The 22798-nt window shown below is 39.0% G+C and overlaps 1 protein-coding gene and 1 long non-coding RNA gene across 2 annotated transcripts in view; one reads left to right on the top strand and one right to left on the bottom strand.

Annotated features, from left to right (window-relative positions):
• Positions 1–201: 201 nt before the first annotated feature.
• LOC108256910 (junctional adhesion molecule-like) overlaps positions 202–22798 on the bottom strand; it is a 34777-nt gene continuing 12180 nt past the window's right edge. Inside the window, exons 3-7 of the mRNA XM_053685905.1 lie at positions 1874–2197; positions 1612–1764; positions 1457–1528; positions 1177–1244; positions 202–732 (exon numbers count right to left, since the gene is read on the bottom strand). Coding sequence (XP_053541880.1) covers positions 667–732; positions 1177–1244; positions 1457–1528; positions 1612–1764; positions 1874–2197 — 683 coding nt within the window. The 3' untranslated portion in view covers positions 202–666. The remainder of the gene's footprint in view (positions 733–1176; positions 1245–1456; positions 1529–1611; positions 1765–1873; positions 2198–22798) is intronic.
• On the top strand, positions 8460–12517 carry LOC128635212 (uncharacterized). The gene is made up of 3 exons (XR_008398135.1): positions 8460–9049; positions 10785–10924; positions 11034–12517. It is a non-coding gene; the product is annotated as an uncharacterized LOC128635212 (long non-coding RNA).

The following is a 22798-nucleotide window of genomic DNA, read 5'->3' as shown; positions in this document are numbered from 1 at the left end:
TGTCTCAAAGCAATAAAAACTGATCCATAGTTCAGTCCACTCAGACCGCTGCTGTGCTAACTGTGTGAGCTTTGAAAAAAAATTACCTCAATATTGTTTAAAAAAAAAAAAAACCTGTAACTATAAGGACTATTATGAAAATTTTACAAAAGCTAGATTAGAAACACATTCAGTCCAGTCAGATTCAACAATCCTCCAACTTTTATTTTTACCCAGTCATTAAAAGTCACAAACAAGAACTTCTATAGCAGTCTTCTTTCACAAAACAGCATGATGACAACAGCCTTCTAGAGCTTTCATTTCTTAACCTGATATAAGTATGGTACACATAAGATATAAAATGACACGTACACTCAAAATATAATTAGCGAGATTATCCATCAGCAATTAATGATAAACAATGAATGCAGAACAATACACTTAGCTAACATAAGTAAATGGAACACACATGTTTATGCCTGAATCTGATATTTAATTGTAAGATGTATAAAAATCTGAAAAAGTCAATACTGTGAATCCCGTGCTGGCCATGGAGCGTATTTAATACATGTTTTCAGCATTATTCTATAATATCTGAGCATGTGTCTATATTTACTCTGGATTAGTTTGTTATAATGCTGCTATATTCAGTTTTCTGTCCAGTGATGATCTGCTGCTCCGGCTGTGTTAATGTGGGTCAGTAGAGTAGTAAGTGTAAATAACAGTAGTAAATACAGTGACATCAGACCCAATCTGAGAAAAGTCAGAACATGAAAATTATACATATATCACACATATAAAGTTCATGGCTTTTACTGCTGAAAAAAACTTTTTGACGACATAAATCTCCAAATCTGACTTCTTTCTTTACACCATGTGTTGTTCTGATAGAAGCAGCAGAAGATATTTTCCTATAACTCACTGTTCAGTGAAAGCATGTGTGTTTCATGTGTGTTACCTGCAGTGTATCACAAATACAACTAAATCTCTAAAGGTAGAAACAAATCTGCTATAACTGTTACTGTAGAAGCCATGCAGAATTAAATGGAGATTAAATTTAGAATACAGTAGGACTCTGATGGACGAGGAGAATCTGATGAAATTTTATAGTTCCTTTTCAGTCATTTATCTTCTGACTCAAAGACTTAAAGATAATAATAAAAATGCAGCTGAGCTCAGGCCTGCATGTACACTAACCTGATCCTTCTGCTTTCTCTTACAGTCCGGACGTCCTTCAGTAATCACGTTCTCTCCACATCTTCCTCCTAAAGAGAAAAGACCTCAGAAATCACACCTCTAGTGGAAACTACACAATTTCATTTTCCTTATCCAGAGACACTTACAGAAGTGCTGCTGCTTCTACAGGTTTCAGTTCATCAATCTCAGAATTTGTTTTGTGTGTGTGTGTGTGTGTGTGTGTGTGTGTGTGTGTGTGTGTGTGTGTGTGTGTATATTTGTGCGTGTGTGTGTGTTGTACCTTTGCGTCTCCAACAAATATATGCCACTACACCGGATATCACCAGCAGTAAAACTCCCAGAATGCCAAAAACTGTGTAATAAAACACAACAAAAATGTTAATAAATGTAATAATACTGATGTGTTTTTTCATTGCTGATGAAAAGTTTTGGCACCCAGAGGGAGGCTGCTGGTTGTTTGCTGTTTATCTTGTTCCAGTGTTGTTGAGGATGATGCAGGTGGAGAGTTTGTTGTTTTACTCTGAGGCGGTTCTGATGGAGGTGTTGTGTCTGTTTTCCTCGAGTGTGTTGAAGTTTCTCTTCTTCCTACTGAAAACACAAAACTTATTAAAACTAATGACTGTTTTTATCACTGTTAGTAATATGGTACACAACACTGGAGTAAAGCATGCTCACAGTCATTAATGAAAACATGTACCTTTAACAGATAATCTGACATCTCTGCTATCAGCCTGTACAGAACATCTGTAGAGTCCCTGGTCCTCTTCAGTCAGGTCTGATATGAGTAGAGAGAGGTTTCCTGGAGCGTTGTTACTGACCAGTTTGACTCTGTTTCTGTGACGTCCAGTCTGTTCAGGGTAAATTTCCTGAAAGTGATTGATTCTAGTTACTGGTATTGAAAACTCCCATTTTACAGACTTTGGTTTGTCCTGTAGGTCAGTGCAGACGCAGGGCAGAACTACAGACTCTCCTGTGAACACAGTCACACCCTCTACCCCTGTCTTCTTCACCAGCTCACAGCCTGTAAACATAATATTTACAGTTAATAATAGAAGTACTACAATTATTAATATTCCCTGCTTGTAAATCACAACATTTTCTGCTGCAAACAGAAGAGATTTTTAAAGGATGAGCCAATCACCTGTTTAAATTCTCTATATGAATCCAATATCAGGACTCTGATACTGGGGCTTAGGCTAAATCAATCAAATTAAATCAAAATAATTAAAATATTTCTGAGAATATCAGGCCATTGCCATTTCAATGGAAACAGCAGCCACGGATGCATCTGGGCTACAAAAGAAGACTGTAGAAAATGAAATGCACAAAATGTCCCTAAATGGTGCAAAAAGGCAGAAATTCTATAGATGTGGTAAATCCTCTCATGATGCAAATGATTGTTGGTTCAAGGAAAAAGTCTGTAGAAGGCGTCACAGACAAGGCCACGTAGAAAGAGTGTGTGAAACAGACAAAAAGCACGGCCAACAAGGAAAACCTTTCAAATACAAAGGTTTCAAATACAAAACTAAACAAGTGCACAAAGTGTCTGAATGTGAAAACAAATCAGAGAACACAGGCTCTGACGAAGATGATCTGTCATGCCTAGAACTGAATAGCATGACTGAAATAGACAGGAAAATAATATGGATAACAACAAATGTGTCTGGTGTAAAACTGAAAATGGAGCTGGATACAGGCTCAGCTTTGTCTGTGATTTCTGAAGCTGTCTACAACAGACTGTTTTTAAAGCTACCGTTAGAAAAGACCTCAGTCATGTTAAAGACGTGCACAGGCGAAAAGGTGTCTCCTAAAGGCAAACTGAAGGTAGATTCAGATTTATGTGTTGAAAAGTGGAGTGCCACTCTTTTTGGACGGGAGTGGTTGAGAAAAATCCAGCTTGACTGGCATACCATCAAAGCCCTGAACACATCATCAACAGGCCTTAACAGCACAAACTGTAGCTCTGACCAAAGATTGTCACAGCTCCTGAATGCTAATGCAAAAGTGTTTGGAAAGGGCATTGGTAAACCTAAAGGCATGAAGGCGAAAATTTAATCAGATGAAACAGCGATGGCGAGATTTCATAAAGCACGTCCAGTGCCCTATGCACTACGTCCTAAAGTAGATGCTGAACTTCAAAGCTTGGAGGCATCTGCCATTCTCTCCAAGGTTGACTGGAGTGATTGGGCTACACCCATCGTGCCGATAATCAAGAAAGGTGGAGGTGTTCGCATATGCGGGGACTTCAAAGTGAGTATTAACCCTGTACTGTACACTGTGCAGTACCCCCTACCACGAACTGAAGATATTTTCTCATCTCTGGCAGGAGGGGAGAAGTTTTCAAAGGTTGACTTATCACAGGCATATCTCCAAATGGACGTTGAGGAGTCAAGCAGGAAGTTTCTAACCATCAACACTCATAAGGGACTGTACCAGTACAATCGTCTTGTGTTTGGTGTGGCATCGGCTCCAGCCATTTGGCAAAGAGCAATGGATCAGGTTCTTCAAGATATACCGGTAACACAGTGTTATCTTGACGACATAATTGTGACAGGCAAGAATGATGAACAACATCTCCAAAACCTCAGCAAAGTACTTACCAGGCTAAACGTGTATGGTCTACGGGCAAAGAGAGAGGAGTGTGAGTTTTTCAAGAGTGAAATCTCATATTGTGGACATGTCATTGACAAACATGGCTTACACAAATCACAGGAGAAAGTTGAAGCTGTGCTGCAGGCACCTAGACCGGAAAACGTGTCACAATTTAGATCATATTTGGGGCTTGTAAACAATTATCACAAATTTCTCCCAAATCTTGCTACAGTACTGCACCCACTTAATGCACTGTTACAGACAGACTGGCATGTGAGGCGTCTCCATATGGCATTGGTGCCGTTTGTCACACATTATGATCTGAGCGTCTGATTGCGTTCGCTTCAAGATCTCTGACGAGTGCAGAACGCAATTATGCACAGATCGATCGAGAGTCTAGTATGGGGCATAAAGAAGTTCCTTCACGACCTTTATGGCCAAAAGTTCATCTTAGTGACAGAACCACCAGCCCCTTGTGTCCATCTTCAACCCCTGGAAGGAAATTCCGGAGATGTCAGCCACATGGCTGGCCAGCTCTTCGAAATGTTATGATCCCAGAGTTTTCAGTGAGATGTGAGCAACTGTCTGTACGCCAAGGAACTCTGACGTGTGGCTCTCGTGTTACAGTTCCCGTTAAGCTTCATACTAGAATGTTAGAGAACCTACAGGAGGGTCACCTGGGTACAGTCAAGATGAAATGCCTCGCTCGTAGCTATGTGTGGTGGCAGGGAATAGATAGACGGATCGAGGATCTCACAAAATCCTGTTCAGGATGTCATAACAGTCAAAATGTACCATCTCAGGCACCCTTACATCCATGGGAGTGACTGTCTGCACCATGGGAAAGGGTGCATACTGACTTTGCTGGGCCATACAAGACTTCCATGTTTCTGATTGCTGTGGACGCTCATTCAAAGTGGCCCGAGGTCATACCAATGAAATCTACCACCTCAGAAAAGACTATTTCTGTTTTGAGGAGTATCTTCTCCAGAAACTGTTGGAAAATTATATTAGACTAAAACAGAAAATATAGAAATTAAAAAGAAAACCCTCTTTTACAATAGTTGAAAAAACTTGGTGTGGAGAGGACCCGAGCGAAGTGAGCCTGCAGAGATAGATAAAAAAATCCGTGCGTATGTAAAATATACACACGCACACACACTCACAGAAAAAGAGTTTTGAAAACTTCACCTAGTTTAATGTGCATGCAACAATAAACCAGACGACGGCACTGCTGTTCATGAACAAACAACTGAGATCTCGCTTTGACATTCTAAATCCTAACTTATGGTGAGAAGTGCAGAATAAACAGTTCAGCAAGTTGACAAGTAAAGCAGCAAGGAGTTTTGATGTTGGACAGCAAGTTTTAGCGTGTGATTATCGAGAGAACAAGTGGACACCTGGGCGGACAGCCACAAGAGCTGGACCACTGGTGTACGAAGTGGAAATTGGAGAGCATACGTGGAGACGATCAAATACTGGATGCTCAGCCAAAGAACAACCCTGAACAGTCTGCATTCAATGAAACAGACAGAGTGTGTCCACCAGACTTATCACTTGATTCTGATCATGACACTAACAAATGTACGACACCTGCAACAGAAACAGTCTCCCTCGAAAAGAACCCTCATGTTACTCCCCAGACACCGAGGCGCTACCCTGAAAGGAACAGGGCGCCACCCAAAAGACTGGATACAACAATCAGTAGGACAAAGTGTGTTGGACTCAGCACTGACGGTTCTCGCTCTATGACGGAGCAACACAGTGGACTGCGTTGTGGAGCATGTGAGCGCGCGTGCACGAGCAAGGTGCGCGAGCACCCGCTTTTCCTTTGTTGACAACCGTGACATTTGGACACGTGCTTTTGTTATGTTTCCTCCCTGTTCTGTTATTGGCTGTTATTTCACGTGTGTCTGAAGTGCTGTCAGCCGTCAGCTCACAGCACTTCAGCTGATAATATTGGGAATTATTCAGTTGATGATAATGGGAATTATTCAAATAAAACTTAGCGAACATAACTCAAGGCAGTTTCCAATAACTTGGGTATTTTCCATTTATGCACATTCTATTTGAAAAGCAATAAAATACACAGAGTACCAAAATGATGCCCTGTCTGTGTTTTGCGCCCCGTTTCCGATCTCTCCCTGGGTGAGAACCACTGGCCTATTGTAATGACACTGGACTTGATAGATTCTGTGAGTCATGCCGAGAACAATGATACCATTGATGCCATGGTCAATCGAACTTGCTGTCTGCCGTTTTGAATTTCGTTGAAAACATTCTTTTTTGAACTCCTTCTAGAGCAGGGGTCGGAAACCTACGGCTCGCGAGCCAGATGTGGCTCTTTTAATGGCTGCATCTGTTTCGCAGACAAATCTTTAATAAAAAGAAATAATAACGTTAAAAATATAAAACATTCTCATGTATTTCAATCCATTCATTTCCTACCGCTCATGGTCATGGTTGCGGGTGCCTGGAGCCAATCACAGCTGTCCTCCGGGACAACACCAAATTTTTATTGGATAATGCGTAACGTACACGGGTCGTTGTGAGGACAGGAAGTAAACTTCCCTCCTTTTAATCAAGTAGTCAGCTAGCTAATTGCAGAAACCCTTTTATCGAAGAAGATGGCTAAAAGAAAAAAAGATGAGTATCGTACTTTTCAGCAGGAATGGACAGAGGAATTCGCCTTTGTGGAGAGAGCAGGTTCTGCAGTGTGTCTAATATGCAATGATAAAATTGCATCGATGAAACGGTCAAATATAAAGCGGCACTTCGACACACGCCATACTACATAGGGGGCTTCACATCTAATCTCCTGCAGCCATTCAAAGCGCGCTTTGGAGAATTTCGTGAGCGCACTCGTCTTTTTAAGTTCATCACCCATCCACACGTGTGTGCAGTGGACAGCGCCGACCTGAGTTACATCCCCGGTGTCTCCGTCAGAGATTTTGAGCTACAAGCTGCTGACCTGAAGGCCTCAGACACGTGGGTGAATATGTTCAAGTCACTGAATGAAGATTTGGAAAGACTTGTACGACAGCAAGCAGAGTTGGCGAGCAAACACAAGTGGGGAGAAATGAAAAAACTTCAACCCGCGGACCAGCTGATCGTCAAAACTCGGAACGCGCTTCCCGTCACATAGCACACACTGCAGCGTGTGAGTATTGCTGTACTGACAATGTTTGGCTCTACGTATGCATGTGAGCAGTCTTTCTCACATCTAAAGAACATTAAGATCAACCTACGATCACGTTTAACGGATGGAAGTCTCAACGCCTGCATGAAGCTTAACCTCACCACGTATCAACCAGACTACAAAGCCATCAGCAAAACCCTGCAGCACCAGAAGTCGCATTAATGGTAAGAAGTACTTTATTCATCATTGGTTAGCAACAGCATAACAACGTTATTAAAAAGAATTCAGAGACTTATTGTACTTTAAAAGTGTTGGTCTTACATAAAATGCACACATTTACTTGTATTTAGTTTTAAACATATTGTATGGCTCTCACGGAATTACATTTTAAAATATGTGCTGTTCATGGCTCTCTCAGCCAAAAAGGTTCCCGACCCCTGTTCTAGAGCGTTGATTTTCATCAAATTCGATTCAGATCATTTTCAGACCATGCCAGCAAAAAGTTATGGTTCATATACTTAACTGTTATATACGTAATTGTCTCTGCAAGGCTTTGGCATATTGACACCAAACTTTGTGTGTCATTGAAACCGCACAGTGACCACATCACATCACATCACATTAATTTGGTCACAGCGTCACCTATTGATCAAATATGATAAGCAATTAAATCATATGACAATTGATTGTATTTATGAACGTTCAAACATTTTGCCTAAAATCATATAAAAATGTATAAAACTGCTTGTTTTTTTTTTTGTTTTTTTTACACAGTTGGTCTTGATGCTCCCTGTCATGATTGTTTAGCTCCTTGTTTAGCTCTTCAGTGCTTGGCCCCTTAATTGCTGCTTGCAGCTATATTTATTATTGTTATTATTATTATGGATTATTTGGAGTTCTTTGGGGAACAGGGACACATGGCACTCTCACATTCCTAATAGATTTATCACTTAAGGTACGTTCACACATAGAGCGACTCACAGCGACAATGCGACCAGAGACGTTCATTTTCGATGAGATCTGGCGACTTCCGGTGACATGCGTGCCAGCGACCGTTGGCGACCGGATGTGGGCGTGTCCAGCGACGCGACAAAGTTTAACTTTATGCAAATTTGGAGCGACTTGGTGCAGCGACTATCAATGGGAGTGAAGAAGAGTGAGCACACACCACTCCTGCTCACTAGCAGAGGCAGCGCCATTGTGGCAGTAGCCAATTAGCTTAGCTAAGCTTAGGATCTTAGTGGGTTTAAAGCAAAAAAAATATATATTATTAAATAAATAAATAAATAAATAAATAAATAACAATGAAACATTCACTTTTTGTTGCAATTGAGCAAAATCCCAGTGTAGCTCCTATCTTTGGTGAAGTGTCCGGCTTGTCGCTGCTTCGGCACCCAGGAACGAGCAGCACCAAGCCAGACACTTCACCCAGGAAACACGGAGGCCACAGCCAAATAGCTGCAGTCCAGCTCCGAGTCACCATCGAACAGATAGTGAATGACAACCTGATGGTGACACTCACTTACTGAGATAGGAGCTACACCCGGAGTCTGTCCAGAGAGTGACCCGGAGTGTGTTTGATTATTATTAATTTGTTTTAAACGCACTAAGGCCTTAAACTAAGCTAATTGGCGCTTGTGCTTTTGCCGCAGTTAGACGGCTGAGCACACACCGCTTCTCCTTCATCTCGTAAGATATGATGCATATATACACTGGTGAATTTTATATCCTCTCTCTCCAAAATGTTTTATTTCAGCAGCAAGAAAACTTGTTTGTTGTCAAAAGTGGAATGTTAGTTGTACCACTCATGTTACTATGGCAACCTGTAATAGGAACACCTAACTGCGACTTCATAGTACAGTGACTGGTGACTTGCAGTGATAAAATTGCTGTATGTGTGAAGGCAGCATTATGCAGCGCAGTGTCCGTCACATATTAGAAGATCTTTACAGAGGAAGCTGACAGTCGCATCATTGACATCATGTTTCTAGTTTCGTGCTCGGCCACGGTTAGCGATCACACTAGATGTGTACCGTGCGTGATTCCAACTCTTCAAGCGGGCCTGGGCATGGTATGGAGCGATCACCACCAAACTGGACTTTGGGGGTCAAACGTGCTCGGGCACGTTACCAATCATCTAGTGTGAGTACACCCTTAATCGAGTAATGGGGTCTCCCAAAACTTGTATATTTATGTTCAATTAACTTGGTGCTCATGTCGACTGTACTTAAATTGTTAGATTCACTTAAATTTGTGTTGATATAGTGTACTTTATAGTTTACTGAAGAGGAATCAAACTTGGGTCACGGTAGTCAGAGCGCTGCATGCTAGCTACTAGTCCACCAGGGAACCTGTGAATTAAACTAATTAAGTTCACTTAACTTGGTGTTCATTTCAAATGTACTTAAATACAGGGTGTCACAAAAGTCTCCATATGTAGGGGAAATGATTGGCATTTCTTTATAAACACCCACGGAATCGTCTCTCCTACTCATGATGAATTTCACTGCACCAGTACCAGCAACAGACAAGACATGAGAACCGCCTTTTATAATTATCTACCAATCAGTGCATTAGTTCACTTGTTGCCAGGCGGAAATCACTGCATGGCCAATCACATCAAAGAAAGACCAGCGTGAGCTATTTTAATAAATCATGATTTTGAGTTCAGAACATTTGAAATCTTAAGTTTATTTATTTTGTAGGTAAATAAGTTAAATTAACTTAGATTTTTGATTTATGGGTCCAAAACACAACAATTTAAGCAATGTTTTGTCGTGATTACTTGATTGCTTAAATAAAGACAACATTATGGTTTACAGTGCATTACCAGATACATCACTGAATTTATTTTTACATAAACATATGTTCCATTACAACTGTATAGAAGCTACTACAGTATATGTAACAGGAATTATTCAGAAACACTGGAATATACTCCAGTAAAGCAAAAATACACAAATTTCAGAGAGAATATTCAAAATCACATCATGAAACAATGGTCATTCCAAGAATGTGACAAAAAGTATATGTATTCACTACACATACTGTATATAGACACACATGCATGTAAGATATCGATCAAGCAGACTGAAAAACGTGTGCACAAAAAGATTAACATTAGCATTTACATTTATGGCATTTGGCAGATGCTCTTATCCAGAGTGTGTTACAGAAGTGCTCCGAAGTCTCTCTCAGAAAACACATCCTCATGCTAGTTCACTAGGACAGGGACTAAGAGTACCATCAGTCTAAACACAGTGTTGAGAGGTTAGTTCAGGATGAAGTACTGACTAATTTAAGTCCTTGGTGAACAGGTAGGTCTTTACACACTCATTCACTTTTTTTTTTTTTATACATGAAGACAGGAGACTTCAAATTTCACCACAAAAGTCCCAAACAAGATCATGTATAGCAGTCTTCTTACACAAAAGAGGATGATGTGTCTGCCATGTCAACACAGAATTTGGCAACTGACTCCATTTCCCAGCATGCACCTCCAACAACAAATATGGCTACCATCGACTACAAATATGGCTACCATGGACTCCAACTCCCAGTTCTCACGCTCAAGCTCACCCCATTACTGACTGCACACACCTGGACTCAATCACCACTCCACACTACATAAACACGCTCACTACACATAGACTTTGTGGAGGATTTGTTCAGCTCGCTTTCCTCGTCTGATGTATCAAGCCATTGAGTCATGCGTGCCGTTTCTATTTTCGCCCCATGTTTATTTTCTTGTTTCATCATTATAGTCTCATACTCTGAATATTTTTTTGTATAAGTTTGTACATTGCTTGACCCTTTGCCTGCTCAGTGTCAAGGGTTCCTACTCCAATGTTCTCTGTGTTTCTCTGAACAACGTAAGGTGGATCAGTTTATTAACCTTCTCAAAGGGCAAGGAGTTAACCTGGACGACCGCAGTCTGGAACCAAGGAGGGGAACACACCTCAACTCACGATCGATTCACTGAACTGTTCCTCCACGTCTTCGACCACGCTCCAGAAGGTAAAGAAATTGTAGAGCACTCAACTGCAGGAAACACAACCAACCACACACACACAATTATAACTAGGGGCAATTTATCTTGGTCAGTCCACCTACTAGTGTATTTTAGGAGGTGGGAGGAAACCAGAGAACCCAGAGGAAACCCACATGGACATGGGGAGAACAAGCACAGAAACTCCACACAGACAGAAGCCCGAGCTCAGGACTGAAGCGGGGACCCTGGAGCTGTGAGGAGACAACGCTACCCACTGCATCACCACACTGCTCATAGATCCACAGAGTTCCCCTTTTGTATAGATGGTAATGAATCAAAAACAGTACAGCTGTGTAACGCTAAACTGGAAATTAGCTGATATTATTATTTGAAATCAATTTATTCATTATTATTTATTTACTGAATTAATTTTTTTGAATTTTGTCAAAGTAATGAAAGTGTCACAGTTCAGTCCACATCGACCGCGCTTGAGTTTTGGAAGGCATGCAACTTAAAAAAAACAAAAACTCTCTCTCTATGTATATATGTATGTGTGTAATAATGCAAAGTGTAATAGAAAAGTCATTTACTTGTAACTGTCACGTCTTCATTCTGGTCTTAGCTGTAAATAGATGCGTGTGAATTTCACACCTTTTTCTGCTGTCTCTCATATAAAATGCAGGAAGTGAAGATGGTCACTGACAGAGGGACAGCAGAAAAAGGTGTGAAATTCACACACATCTATTTACAGCTAAGACCAGAATGAAGAAGTGACGTACAGGTTACAGGAAAATAGGCTACTTATCAAAAAAATTTGAGCTTGATCTCTTGTACATCGTTTTATAATCGAAGTATTGGACGAATTAAATTAATCTTTGTATCTAATCTTTATATCTTTGTATTTAATCTCTTAATATTTATGTGTAATAATTAGAATAATTGACTATTATTAATGTCTTAATAATGTGAGATTAATCTGAAAATAAACGAAAGACATACAATACAGTTTAGTGTAATTGTGCAGTTGTCAACAGCCGGGGCGTCGCTAAACCCTTTTTACTGGGACACGAGTCTTTTTGAAGTGATTTGTTCATTTAGGAGGCTGGTTAGTTAGTTCACTCATAAAAATGTTAATCAAACACACCTGCCTGTAATTTTCTGCGTTTAAATCTTTGGATAGATGTTTCAGGTGTGTGATTAGGGATGGAGTTAAACTCTGCAGGACAGTGCAGTGGCCCTCAGGACCGGAATCGCCCATCCCTGGTTTAGGAGATAATTTCACAGTTTCAGTGGCTCCATTATATTGTCTGGTATTTGTGTAAATAAAACATAATGAATTTGTTTTTGGGGACTAGGTTTCTGATGGACTAGGATTGGAGAGGAAGGATTTTAAATGTAATGATAATGTTTATATATTTGTTGTTTTATATACAGGTTATTTCAAAAGTCACTACTGTATTATTGTGATGGGATTTCAGGTGCCAGCTTTTTATTTCAAAAAATCATTTCTTCTCTTGTCTTTTTGAACAGAGTGTATATCTATGTGTGTTTATTTCAGGAGTTTTAATAGAAATGAGGTATAGTAAATATCAAATAAAATGTAAACTTGCATTGATGAAGTTAATGTTGTTAGTAATTGTTTAAAAATGACCATGGTAAACAGAGTTCCAAGGTATAAAAATATAGTTTGTCTGTCATTTAACCAAACAATAACCAGTTTTGATACCTAAAAAAGTTTAAAGTAAATAAATTTAAAAAACTTTTTTGATACCTTAAAGTTTTATATAAAAGTTTAGCAAAGGCTTTTACAGTCATTTATAATGTAAAACTGAACTAATGAAACGATGCCCCTGGACCCCCTTAAAACATTTTGAAGTATGTTTGTAAAGTTCTTGTGGGGCCCGTGCCCCTGTACTGATCAAACTCCAGAAATGGTCCTGGTCAACATCATCTCACACAGATTCATTTAACTCCGAGTCCGAGGACGTGGTGTGAATCATTTCCCCGCCCCATACATCACGTAACAAACTGTGGTTGGTCGCTTTACGTGTCCATCAGATGGTCTCTTCCTGTCCATGTGAACTACACTGAGGCTCTTAATTCATGTGAAGTAAGCCGGTACTGCAGATATGCAGTGAAGGCCATCGTAATAACTGGACAAAATACGTAGTGATTGGTTGCACTACATCATTACTCATTTGAACTTGTTACTGGAAAAGCTACACTATTTGTGTACACTATTTATAAGTACTGGAGCTACTGTCAAACTTCTGAAAAATGGAGTTAAGTTAGTAGTGTCACTACTTTTAGTTAGCTACTCCCCAACACTGCCATAGGTCAAGACTTGATTTTAGCAGCCGCTAAGCAGATGGTCAGCATTATGCTGGGGAAGAATGCAGTTAAGCAACAATATTTAACCACATGAATAAGCGCTAAATCAATGATCTGGCTGAGAATGTGTTCCAGCAGCTAATTAGCAGAGTTCAGGCTCGTCGTTTTTACAGAAATTTCACATTCATTAGGTATGAGTGTGATGGAGAAATTGAGGAAACTTTCTTTTTTGCAGACCTCTACATTCAAATGTAACTGCTGAAGCTGTGTTTGACTTTTTGAACAATTTCATGGTTTCCAATGACATCAGCAGAACAAAGTGTGTTGGACTCAGCACTGACGGTTCTCGCTCTATGATGGAGCAACACAGTGGACTGGTGAAGCAGGTCAGAGACTCGGCCCCACTGCTCACTCACATACATTGCTGCATTCACAGAGAGGCATTAGCTGCTAAGAGAATGCCCACGGATTTAAAGACTGTTTTGGACGATGCTGACAGCAGTTGCTATGGCAACGCACCTACAAGCTTTGAAGTCACAGATACAGGACTACTTCCCTGGCATGAGAGAACAGCAGAGCTGGATACAGAATAACTTTGCCAACCACATTAGTGGATATAATGCTAATGAAACCCTTCCAAGTGTTAATAAATGATGTAATCATTAATCAATAATGATATAATCAGTCTATATTTATGAACACTACAGTGTTACCAAAATAAATCATAGATTAGACTCAAATCCAATCTGATAACATTCCAAAGTTCAGGTCAGTCTGATACCCATAATCGGTATTTATTGCTATTTATAACTTGATTTTGACAAAATGACTTCTAGAGTAAAATCCTAAACCCTGGTAAATGGAGTAAGCTTTTTTGTTACATATTTAACTATAATTCATTTGAACACTGATCAAGTCTGTTTTCACTGAATATCAACTTTTATTGTGTATTTAAATATTTCACCTTTAACATGAAGCCAGATGTCTCTGTGGTCCTTCTCAGTGCTGCACCTGTAGGCTCCCTGATCCTCTTCTCTCAGGTCAGATATGAGCAGAGACAGATTAGCAGGAGAAATGTGATTAAACAGATGATGTCTGTCACGGTAGTGTTCATCATTTAACACTTCTGTCAGACGTCCTGTTCTGAAGGTCCCCCAGGTGAATCTCTGAGGTTTGGTGTGCAGGTCAGAGCAGGAGCAGGGGAACAGCACTGAACCACCTGTGTGTCCTGTGATTGTTGGATTATCAGCAGAGAGAAAACAGCCTACAGAAACAAACATACAAAAACTCACAATCTACTGAATACAATATGAAGTACAACATTTCAAAATGAAATTTTAAGAAAAATACTTCAGTACATTTAATTCCAAAATCTTGAACCTACTACACGGCAAAACGCAGATCAGGAAAGTGAACTGAATTAGTAGTGTAAAGTGGGCGGGGTTAACAGACTGAGGTAAATTCGTTGCCGTTAGCTTGGCCGGCTAAGGCATGATGGAGATCACAAAAAAGGTTTCAAACGCTGTGACAACTGTTTTCTTGTTTAAACCTTCAACAAGTTAATAATTTATTCGGGTATTGTTAAACAAGTCCTGTTTAACCAAGGTTTAATACTTAAAAAGAGCCAATGCAATTATTTATACATATTTCTCAATACTATGTTCACTTCTTTAAAACTTTTTTTTTGGTTGAAAATGTGAACACAGTACTGACAAATGCATTTAACTAGTATTTAAAAATAACAGTAAATAAGGCGTAATGCAGGAAGTGAAAATGGTCACTGACAGAGAGACAGCAGAAAAAGGTGTGAAATTCACACGCATCTATTTACAGCTAAGACCAGAATGAAGACGTGACAGTTACAAGTTACAGGAAAAGAACTTTTCTATGACACTTTATATGAGTTATTATAGATACATTCACTAAGACAGAGATTGTGAGAGATGTAATTCAGTAAATGTGTAAAAACATACACTGTAAGTATTATAGGGATGTAAAATAATCTCACTGTAGATCTGTTGGTCCTATTAATATTATAACAAGTAAGTAAAGTTGTTCTTAATTAAAACTCTAAATGATAAATATTTGATCATTTTACTAATATTCTCTCTCCTTTCTGTAATAGAAACGCACTCACACACATTCACACACACACACACACACACACACACACACACACACACACACACACACACACACACTGTCACACTACCGGAGTGTCTCTCTTTTATATACTTTGGTTTTCAGGAAATAACTGCTGTGTCATTTCTCATTTTTGAAAATCTCTTTCATCACTCTTTCCATCACTCAATTTCATTGTATATGCAGTATTAATATTTATTCATATATTTTTTCATGTGGTAGTTTTATCATATTCATAGTATCATCGTTATCTGTCTTAGGTGCCACTTTCTCAGTTGCTCAAGTGAAGTTTGTTAGATGACCCCTAGGAAGCCTGAGGGACCGAGTCAACACAACAGAAGACTTCAGGAGACAAACTTGTTCTGAGGTATTACAACGTGACGAAACTTCCTTTTCAATTCAATACAAATGACACATGACACTTTTTATCAACTGAAAAATACTACTACATCCACTTAGAGTAATAATAATAATAATAATAATAATAATCATCATCATCATCTAAACTAGATCATGTGACTTTAGTGAGTATATTAAAAATGGGAAAAGTATGTGAACCTCTAGGATTAGCAGTGTAATCTGAAGGTGAAATTAGAGTCAGGTGTTTTCAATCAATGGGATGACAATCAGGTGTGAGTGAGCATTCAGTTTTATTTAAAGAACAGGGATCTATCACAGTCTGATCTTCACAACACATGTTTGTGGAAGTGTATCATGGCATGAACAAAGGAGATTGCTGCGCCTTTGCAGTTTGCTAAAGATCACGTGGACAAGCCAGAAGGCTATTGGAAAAATATTTTGTGGATAGATGAGACCGAAATAGAATTTTTGGTTTAAATGAGAAGCGTTATGTTTGGAGAAAGGAAAACACTGCATTCCAGCATAAGAACCTTATCCCATCTGTGAAACATGGTGGTGGTAGTATCATGGTTTGGACCCGTTTTGCTGCATCTGGTCCAGGACGACTTGCCATCATTGATGGAACAATGAATTCTGAATTATACCAGCGAATTTTAAACGACGTTGTCAGGATATCTGTCCATGAACTGAATCTCCTGAATCTCAAGAGAAGGTGGGTCATGCAGCATGAAAACGACCCTAAACACAAGTCCTTCTACCAAAGAACGGTTAAAGAAGAATAAAGTTAATGTTTTGGAATGGCCAAGTCAAAGTCGTGACCTTAATCCAATAGAAATGTTGTGGAAGGACCTGAAGCGAGCAGTTCATGTGAGGAAACCCACCAACATCCCAGAGCTGAAGCTGTTCTGTACTGAGGAACGGGCTAAAATTCCTCCAAGCCGATGTGCAGCACTGATCAACAGTTACTGCAAACGTTTATCTGCAGTTATTGCTGCACAAGGGGGTCACACCACATACTGAAAACAAAGGTTCACATACTTTTGCCACTCACAGATATGTAATATTGGATCATTTTCCTCAATAAATAAACGACCAAGTATAATATTTTTGTCTCATTTATTTAAATGGGTTCTCTTTATCTACTTTTAGGACTTGTGTCAAAATGTGATGATGTTTTAGGTCATATTTATGCAGAAATATAGAAAAATCTAAAGCGTTCACAAACTTTCAAGCACCTCTGTGTGTGTGTGTGTGTGTGTGTGTGTGTGTGTGTGTGTGTGTGTGTGTGTGTGTGTGTGTGTGTGTGTGTGTTCTTGCTCGCTGTAATCACATCAAAATTAGCCCTAGCTATGCCCCTGGTCTCAGCATGTCAGAGTAACCACATGATTGTGGCCAGGGCAGCATGGGGGCTGATGGGAGAATGGCTACTTCCTCTTTCTCTCAGCATCAGTTAACCGACATTGTGCCATGCACAGAGAATACTGAGTAATACTCCACACTCAACGAGCACACTGCCATATATCCCTTACAACCTTTTTTATACTTGGTTACATACCTTTCACAACACTGAGGTCCCTTTTTCAAAACCCTTCCCTTTATCAACATGAAGCTCAGTACAGCAGTTACCCTCACATCCAACATGCACTAAAACCACCAAACACTTCATACACACCTCAAAATCAACTCATTCTACCAGAACACACACTCTCACTCACTCACTCACTCACTCACTCACTCACTCACTCACTCACTCACTCACTATCTCTCTCTCTCTCTCCATCCACAGGAACATCTTTTCATTCATAACACAATGACCTGAAAAACACTCATATCAGGTAACACACTGAAAACCCAAATAAGTCGACTGTACTCAAACTTGTTCCCTCAATTTAGGGCGTACTCACACTAGGCCCAGTTGTCTTGTACTGTGCCCAAGCACAATTACCCCCCCCACCCCCCCACCCCCCGCTGACCTGCACTCACATTGTGCTTAACGTTCTGGGCCTGAACACGCTTACGTCATTACGATGCAGCTTTTTGTTTGGAAGAAAACAGGAAGAAAATCGCTCTCGCACATCACAATGGAGTCCATCATTGTAACGTTACTTATCTTTTTTAGGTTCGCTTTTACTTGACTTTTTAATTATTTTTTTGACTGTTGGTATGTATGCTTATTTTATGATTGTGTCTACATGTGATTCTCTGTTTTTCTCTGAACAATGTAAGGTGGATCAGTTTGTTAACCTCCTCAAAAGGCAAAAGACACACGCATGCCCACTCGCATACACATGCACGCACACACACGCACACGCATGCACACACGCACACAAACACGCATGCACGCATGCTCACACGCATGCACACTATTATAACTAGGGGCAATTTATTATAACTAGGGGCATCTTGGTCAGTCCACCTACTGGTGTATTTTAGGAGGTGGGAGGAAACCAGAGAACCCAGAGGAAACCCACATGGACATGGGGAGAACAAGCACAGAAACTCCACACAGACAGAAGCCCGAGCTCAGGACTGGAGCGGGGACCCTGGAGCTGTGAGGAGACAACGCTACCCACTGCATCACCACACTGCTCATAGATCCACAGAGTTCCCCTTTTGTATAGATGGTAATGAATCAAAAACACAACAGCTGTGTAACGCTAAACTGGAAATTAGCTGATATTGTTTTTTTTTAAATTAGTTTATTTACTTTTACAACCATTTATTTATAAGTAATGAGAGTGACACAGTTCAGTCCACATAGACCGCTGTTGTAAGTTTTGAAAATGTGAACACAGTATTGATAAATGCATGTAACTAATTGTTAAAAAAAAGAAAAGGAAAAAAAGAAAAATCTCTCTCTCGCTTATTATACATATACTCATACATACATACGGCATGATGCAGGAAGTGAAGATGGTCACTGACAGAGGGACAGCAGAAAAAGGTGTGAAATTCACACGCATCTATTTATAGCTAAGACCAGAATGAAGAAGTGACGTACAGGTTACAGGAAAATAACTTTTCTATGACACTTTATATGAGTTATTATAGATACATTCACTAAGACAGAGATTGTGAGAGATGTAATTCAGTAAATGTGTAAAAACATACACTGTAAGTATTATAGGGATGTAAAATAATCTCACTGTAGATTCCTCCTTATTCATTCACCCACCTCTCTTCATCAGTACATTTTAGACTGAAGTTAATCAGGAAGAAAAAATCCACATGATCAAAGCTGAACAGGTCTCAATAAGGAGATTATAACACAAGGCATGACGTGTATATTTACCTTGTGTATAAAGATTACTGCTGTCTTTGGACAATTTGGTTGTTCAGGAACAGGGCTGAACTACGGCCTACTGTAAACCCAGTCTGGACAGAAACCACATGAACTAAACACAAAGCAGCTGAACTAAGAACTGGCTAATATTCTCTCTCCTTTCTGTAATAGAAAATAGAAAATAACTTCACTCACCTGCAGCGACGTGAAACACAACAGACAAAAGATACAAGCACTTCATCATTACTGATTCTTCTGCACACACACCAGTCCCTCAAAGTGACACACACACACACTCACACTGCCTGAGTGTCTCTCTGTTATATAGTGTGATTATCAGGAAACCACAACAACCACTGTCTCATCTTTTATTTTTGAAGATCTCTCATCACTCTTTCCATGACTCAATTTACTTGTTATATGCAGTATTAATATTTATTCATACATTAACCCCATTTCCATAAAAGTTGGGATTTTTTTCTAAAACGCATTAAAAATCTGTGATTTGTCAAGTCTCTTGAAACTTTAATTAACTGACAAAAGTACAAAGAAAAGACAATCAATGTTTTCACTGAACAACTTAATTGTATTTTGTAAATATAAACAAATTTAGAATTTGATGCCTTAAACACACTCAAAAAAAGTTGGGACAAAGGCAAAATTAGACTGACAAGTTAGAGGAGGAGAAAATGTAGATTTATTGTTCATTTTAACAATTATAATTATAATAATGAGTTTATCTATATTTACTCAAATCCCTATACAGGAATAGTAAATTGGTGTATGATTTTATGAAAAGAAAAGTAGGTTCTGTGTGCATAAGAAACAGAGAAAGACCATTTTCTGAAAAGAGTCGCATGGTGAAAATCCATGTTCCTACATTCATACGTTATGTTATGTTACGTTATGTATTTTTTTAAAATTTGAATATGAAAATGAATCAAGACAGATCTAAATAAACAATAAAGTTCCAATGAACAATAAATCTACATTTTCTCCTCCTCTAACTTGTTCAGTACTCGTAATACAGATTAAATACGTGTGGGACAGATGCTGTAAACTATGGATCTGATCCAATGTTATTTGGGAACAAAGATCAATCTGAATTTTCTCAACATAAATGTTGTGTGTGTAGTTTGTTATCAGACTGTCTAGACGTACATCGCACATCTGATGAACGAGATTTCCTCTCCCGTGCTGTAATGATGGCTGGACACTAGGACTTAATGGCATATACTGTAGAAAGGTCATATAGAACATAGAGAAATCTCAATGGGAATTAAGTCACCTTTCACGTTGCCTTTTATTATGATCACAACCAGACAGTTATATTGTTTCTGAGTTTAATAATAAGATTAATGTTTAGACTTTTTTATGCTGAAGAAGCAAAAATCTAAGAAACCCTTAACCTTCAGACTGATGATTTGCAATGTCTGAACACGATGCTTGAAAAGAAAAATGTATAACGAACTTGAAAAGGTGGAAAGGGGTTCTATGAATTAGTAAATGGGTATCTCTCTCTCTTTATATCGCCATTACAGCAGTGTTTAAACAGATAGATAGCAGACAAATATACATATAGACAGTTTTATTTTGTACACGCATACCAACTTAATCTTCACCTATCATCATTCCCTGTTAATGAAATCTGTCAGTACCTAATAAAACAGTTTAAGTCACTAACCAAAGTAAGTATACAAAGTGAAGCCATGATAAAAGAACAAAAACAATGAACCTTTCTCAAAGAAATTCCTAAATCCTCTGACCAAGTATATGGCTGTACCATCTGTCTATTAAATAAATGCCGGTCCTTCATGCTGAAAAAGAAGGATCCGAATATAATACCAGTAGTTTGGCACTGTGACTCAAAAAGTTGTTTTATATCTGACATCTGAAAGCTAACTACTGTTCCCCAACTGCCGTACAATACTGATGATGCTCTTACAGTTAAGAGGGCTGAACGGCAGACCTTGTTAAATAATATTTTATGTTTCTTCCTCATAATGTGTTATATTTTATAAATATATTCTTATACATCTTATATTACATTTTGCCTTTTCTTATACGTTGAAATGGGATAAGAGGGGTCCGATGCTGGTGCGAAGGTGATCCTGCACAAGGACACGTCTTTGTAACTGTAAGGGACGAGTCAACGTAATCCTTCACATGGTATTCATAAGGTGCCATAGGTTTCTGCTTCTCTATGGGTCATGCTGAAGTTTGAACAAAATGGTTTGACTTAATATCCGCAGCAGTAGTGCACAAGTCATTTCTTCCTAATTTTTTATTAACTTTTATTGTATGCCTAATTGCAATAAAAGTTATTTGCCAGATTCAGATGCTCCTAAACAAATTATTATAAAGTATGAGTTGGTAACTGATCAACAAAGACTGTACTATCATTTCTAATATAATGCAATAAATATGGACCACTATTTTCACTGAAATATTTCAGAGATTTTTTTTTCACTAGTTTACACTAAATGTCTAATATTCTGTTCTGTTGGAAATATGCCTGAACTGATATCCCCATCCCACCCACCCCCCAGATCAGTAGTGGGTAAAGACAGACTGGTGATCTGATCTATATTATATATACGTGTACCATAGATAACGCCTCTCTGAACGCCATGGTGGGACGTTCCCGAGCTGAAGTACTGTACAAGTCCTAAGCGTTAGATCACCCCAATTACTCTTGTATACTCTTTCCATACCGTCGTGATCTTTGCCTGACGAAACCATACACAAACATATTTGACATTTGGGGCCTAATTCTAAAATCACCAGATACCAAATGCACAACCGTTTTGTCTTGCTGCCATCACAAAATAAAAATGTTTAAACCATAAGTAACGTAGTCACGGAGGGTGTATATATTTTTCCACACTACATGAAGTTTGGGGATCCTTATAGACTGTGGAACAGAAATGTACTCAGTGTGTCTCCGCCGTTTTATTTCATATTGGAGTACAACCATTTTTCTTTTTTACCATTAAGGATGAAACACTTGTTTCTTTTAAAACGTCGTCTTTAAATGTTTTTCTACCTCCTAACTAAACCCTCCGACTTAAGACAGGATCTTTGGAGCTGTTGACGCCCTGCTCAGGGTTAAACAATAACGTATTTACATTACCTTCATTAATAAATTGTCAAACTAACCTCTTGGTTTTTAAAAAAATAAAAAATTTTGGAGCAAAAGTCAGGTCCTCTCTCATTTCAACAGGTCCTCTTGTTGGTGAATACACAGCAATCTTCTAAGGGTATTAGGATTTCTCGGAGCAGACATTGTAACAGATAGTTGCAGAGTTTCTTCTGTGTTTTAACTACGACGTCTTAACCACTATTTTAACACTGAGACACACGACTCCCTTTAATTCGTTAACAAACACATTTGTAAGAATTCTGGTCAGCAAAACCCCCGAAAGAACACCTGGGTCTCTCTCTCTCGCACCCACACCCGCACACCCACATGTTCACCAGAGGTCATAAATGTACTGCTGGGACACGGGATGTCAAAGCATAGACGAAAGCTTATGTATTTAGCGACAGTTCTGTGTAAGTATCCTCGTTGGCGGACCATTTTCTGAAATCTTGTTTATAGTTTAAACAAAATGCATGACTCTTTTAAAACACCGTCTTTAAATGTTTTTCTGCCTCCTAACCCTTGAAGGACTGTAGAAATGTTTTACACATCACAGTGTTTTTCTCAACAACGTAGCCAATAAACAGTTCAATTATTTCACAAACCTCAGTCTGCTCATTTCTTGACAGAAGGATTACACAT

The sequence above is a fragment of the Ictalurus punctatus genome, chromosome 2 (assembly GCF_001660625.3).
Source record: "Ictalurus punctatus breed USDA103 chromosome 2, Coco_2.0, whole genome shotgun sequence".
Lineage (NCBI taxonomy): Eukaryota > Metazoa > Chordata > Actinopteri > Siluriformes > Ictaluridae > Ictalurus > Ictalurus punctatus.
Note: the sequence above shows the minus strand (reverse complement) of the source record. Positions and strands in the feature narration are given on the sequence as shown.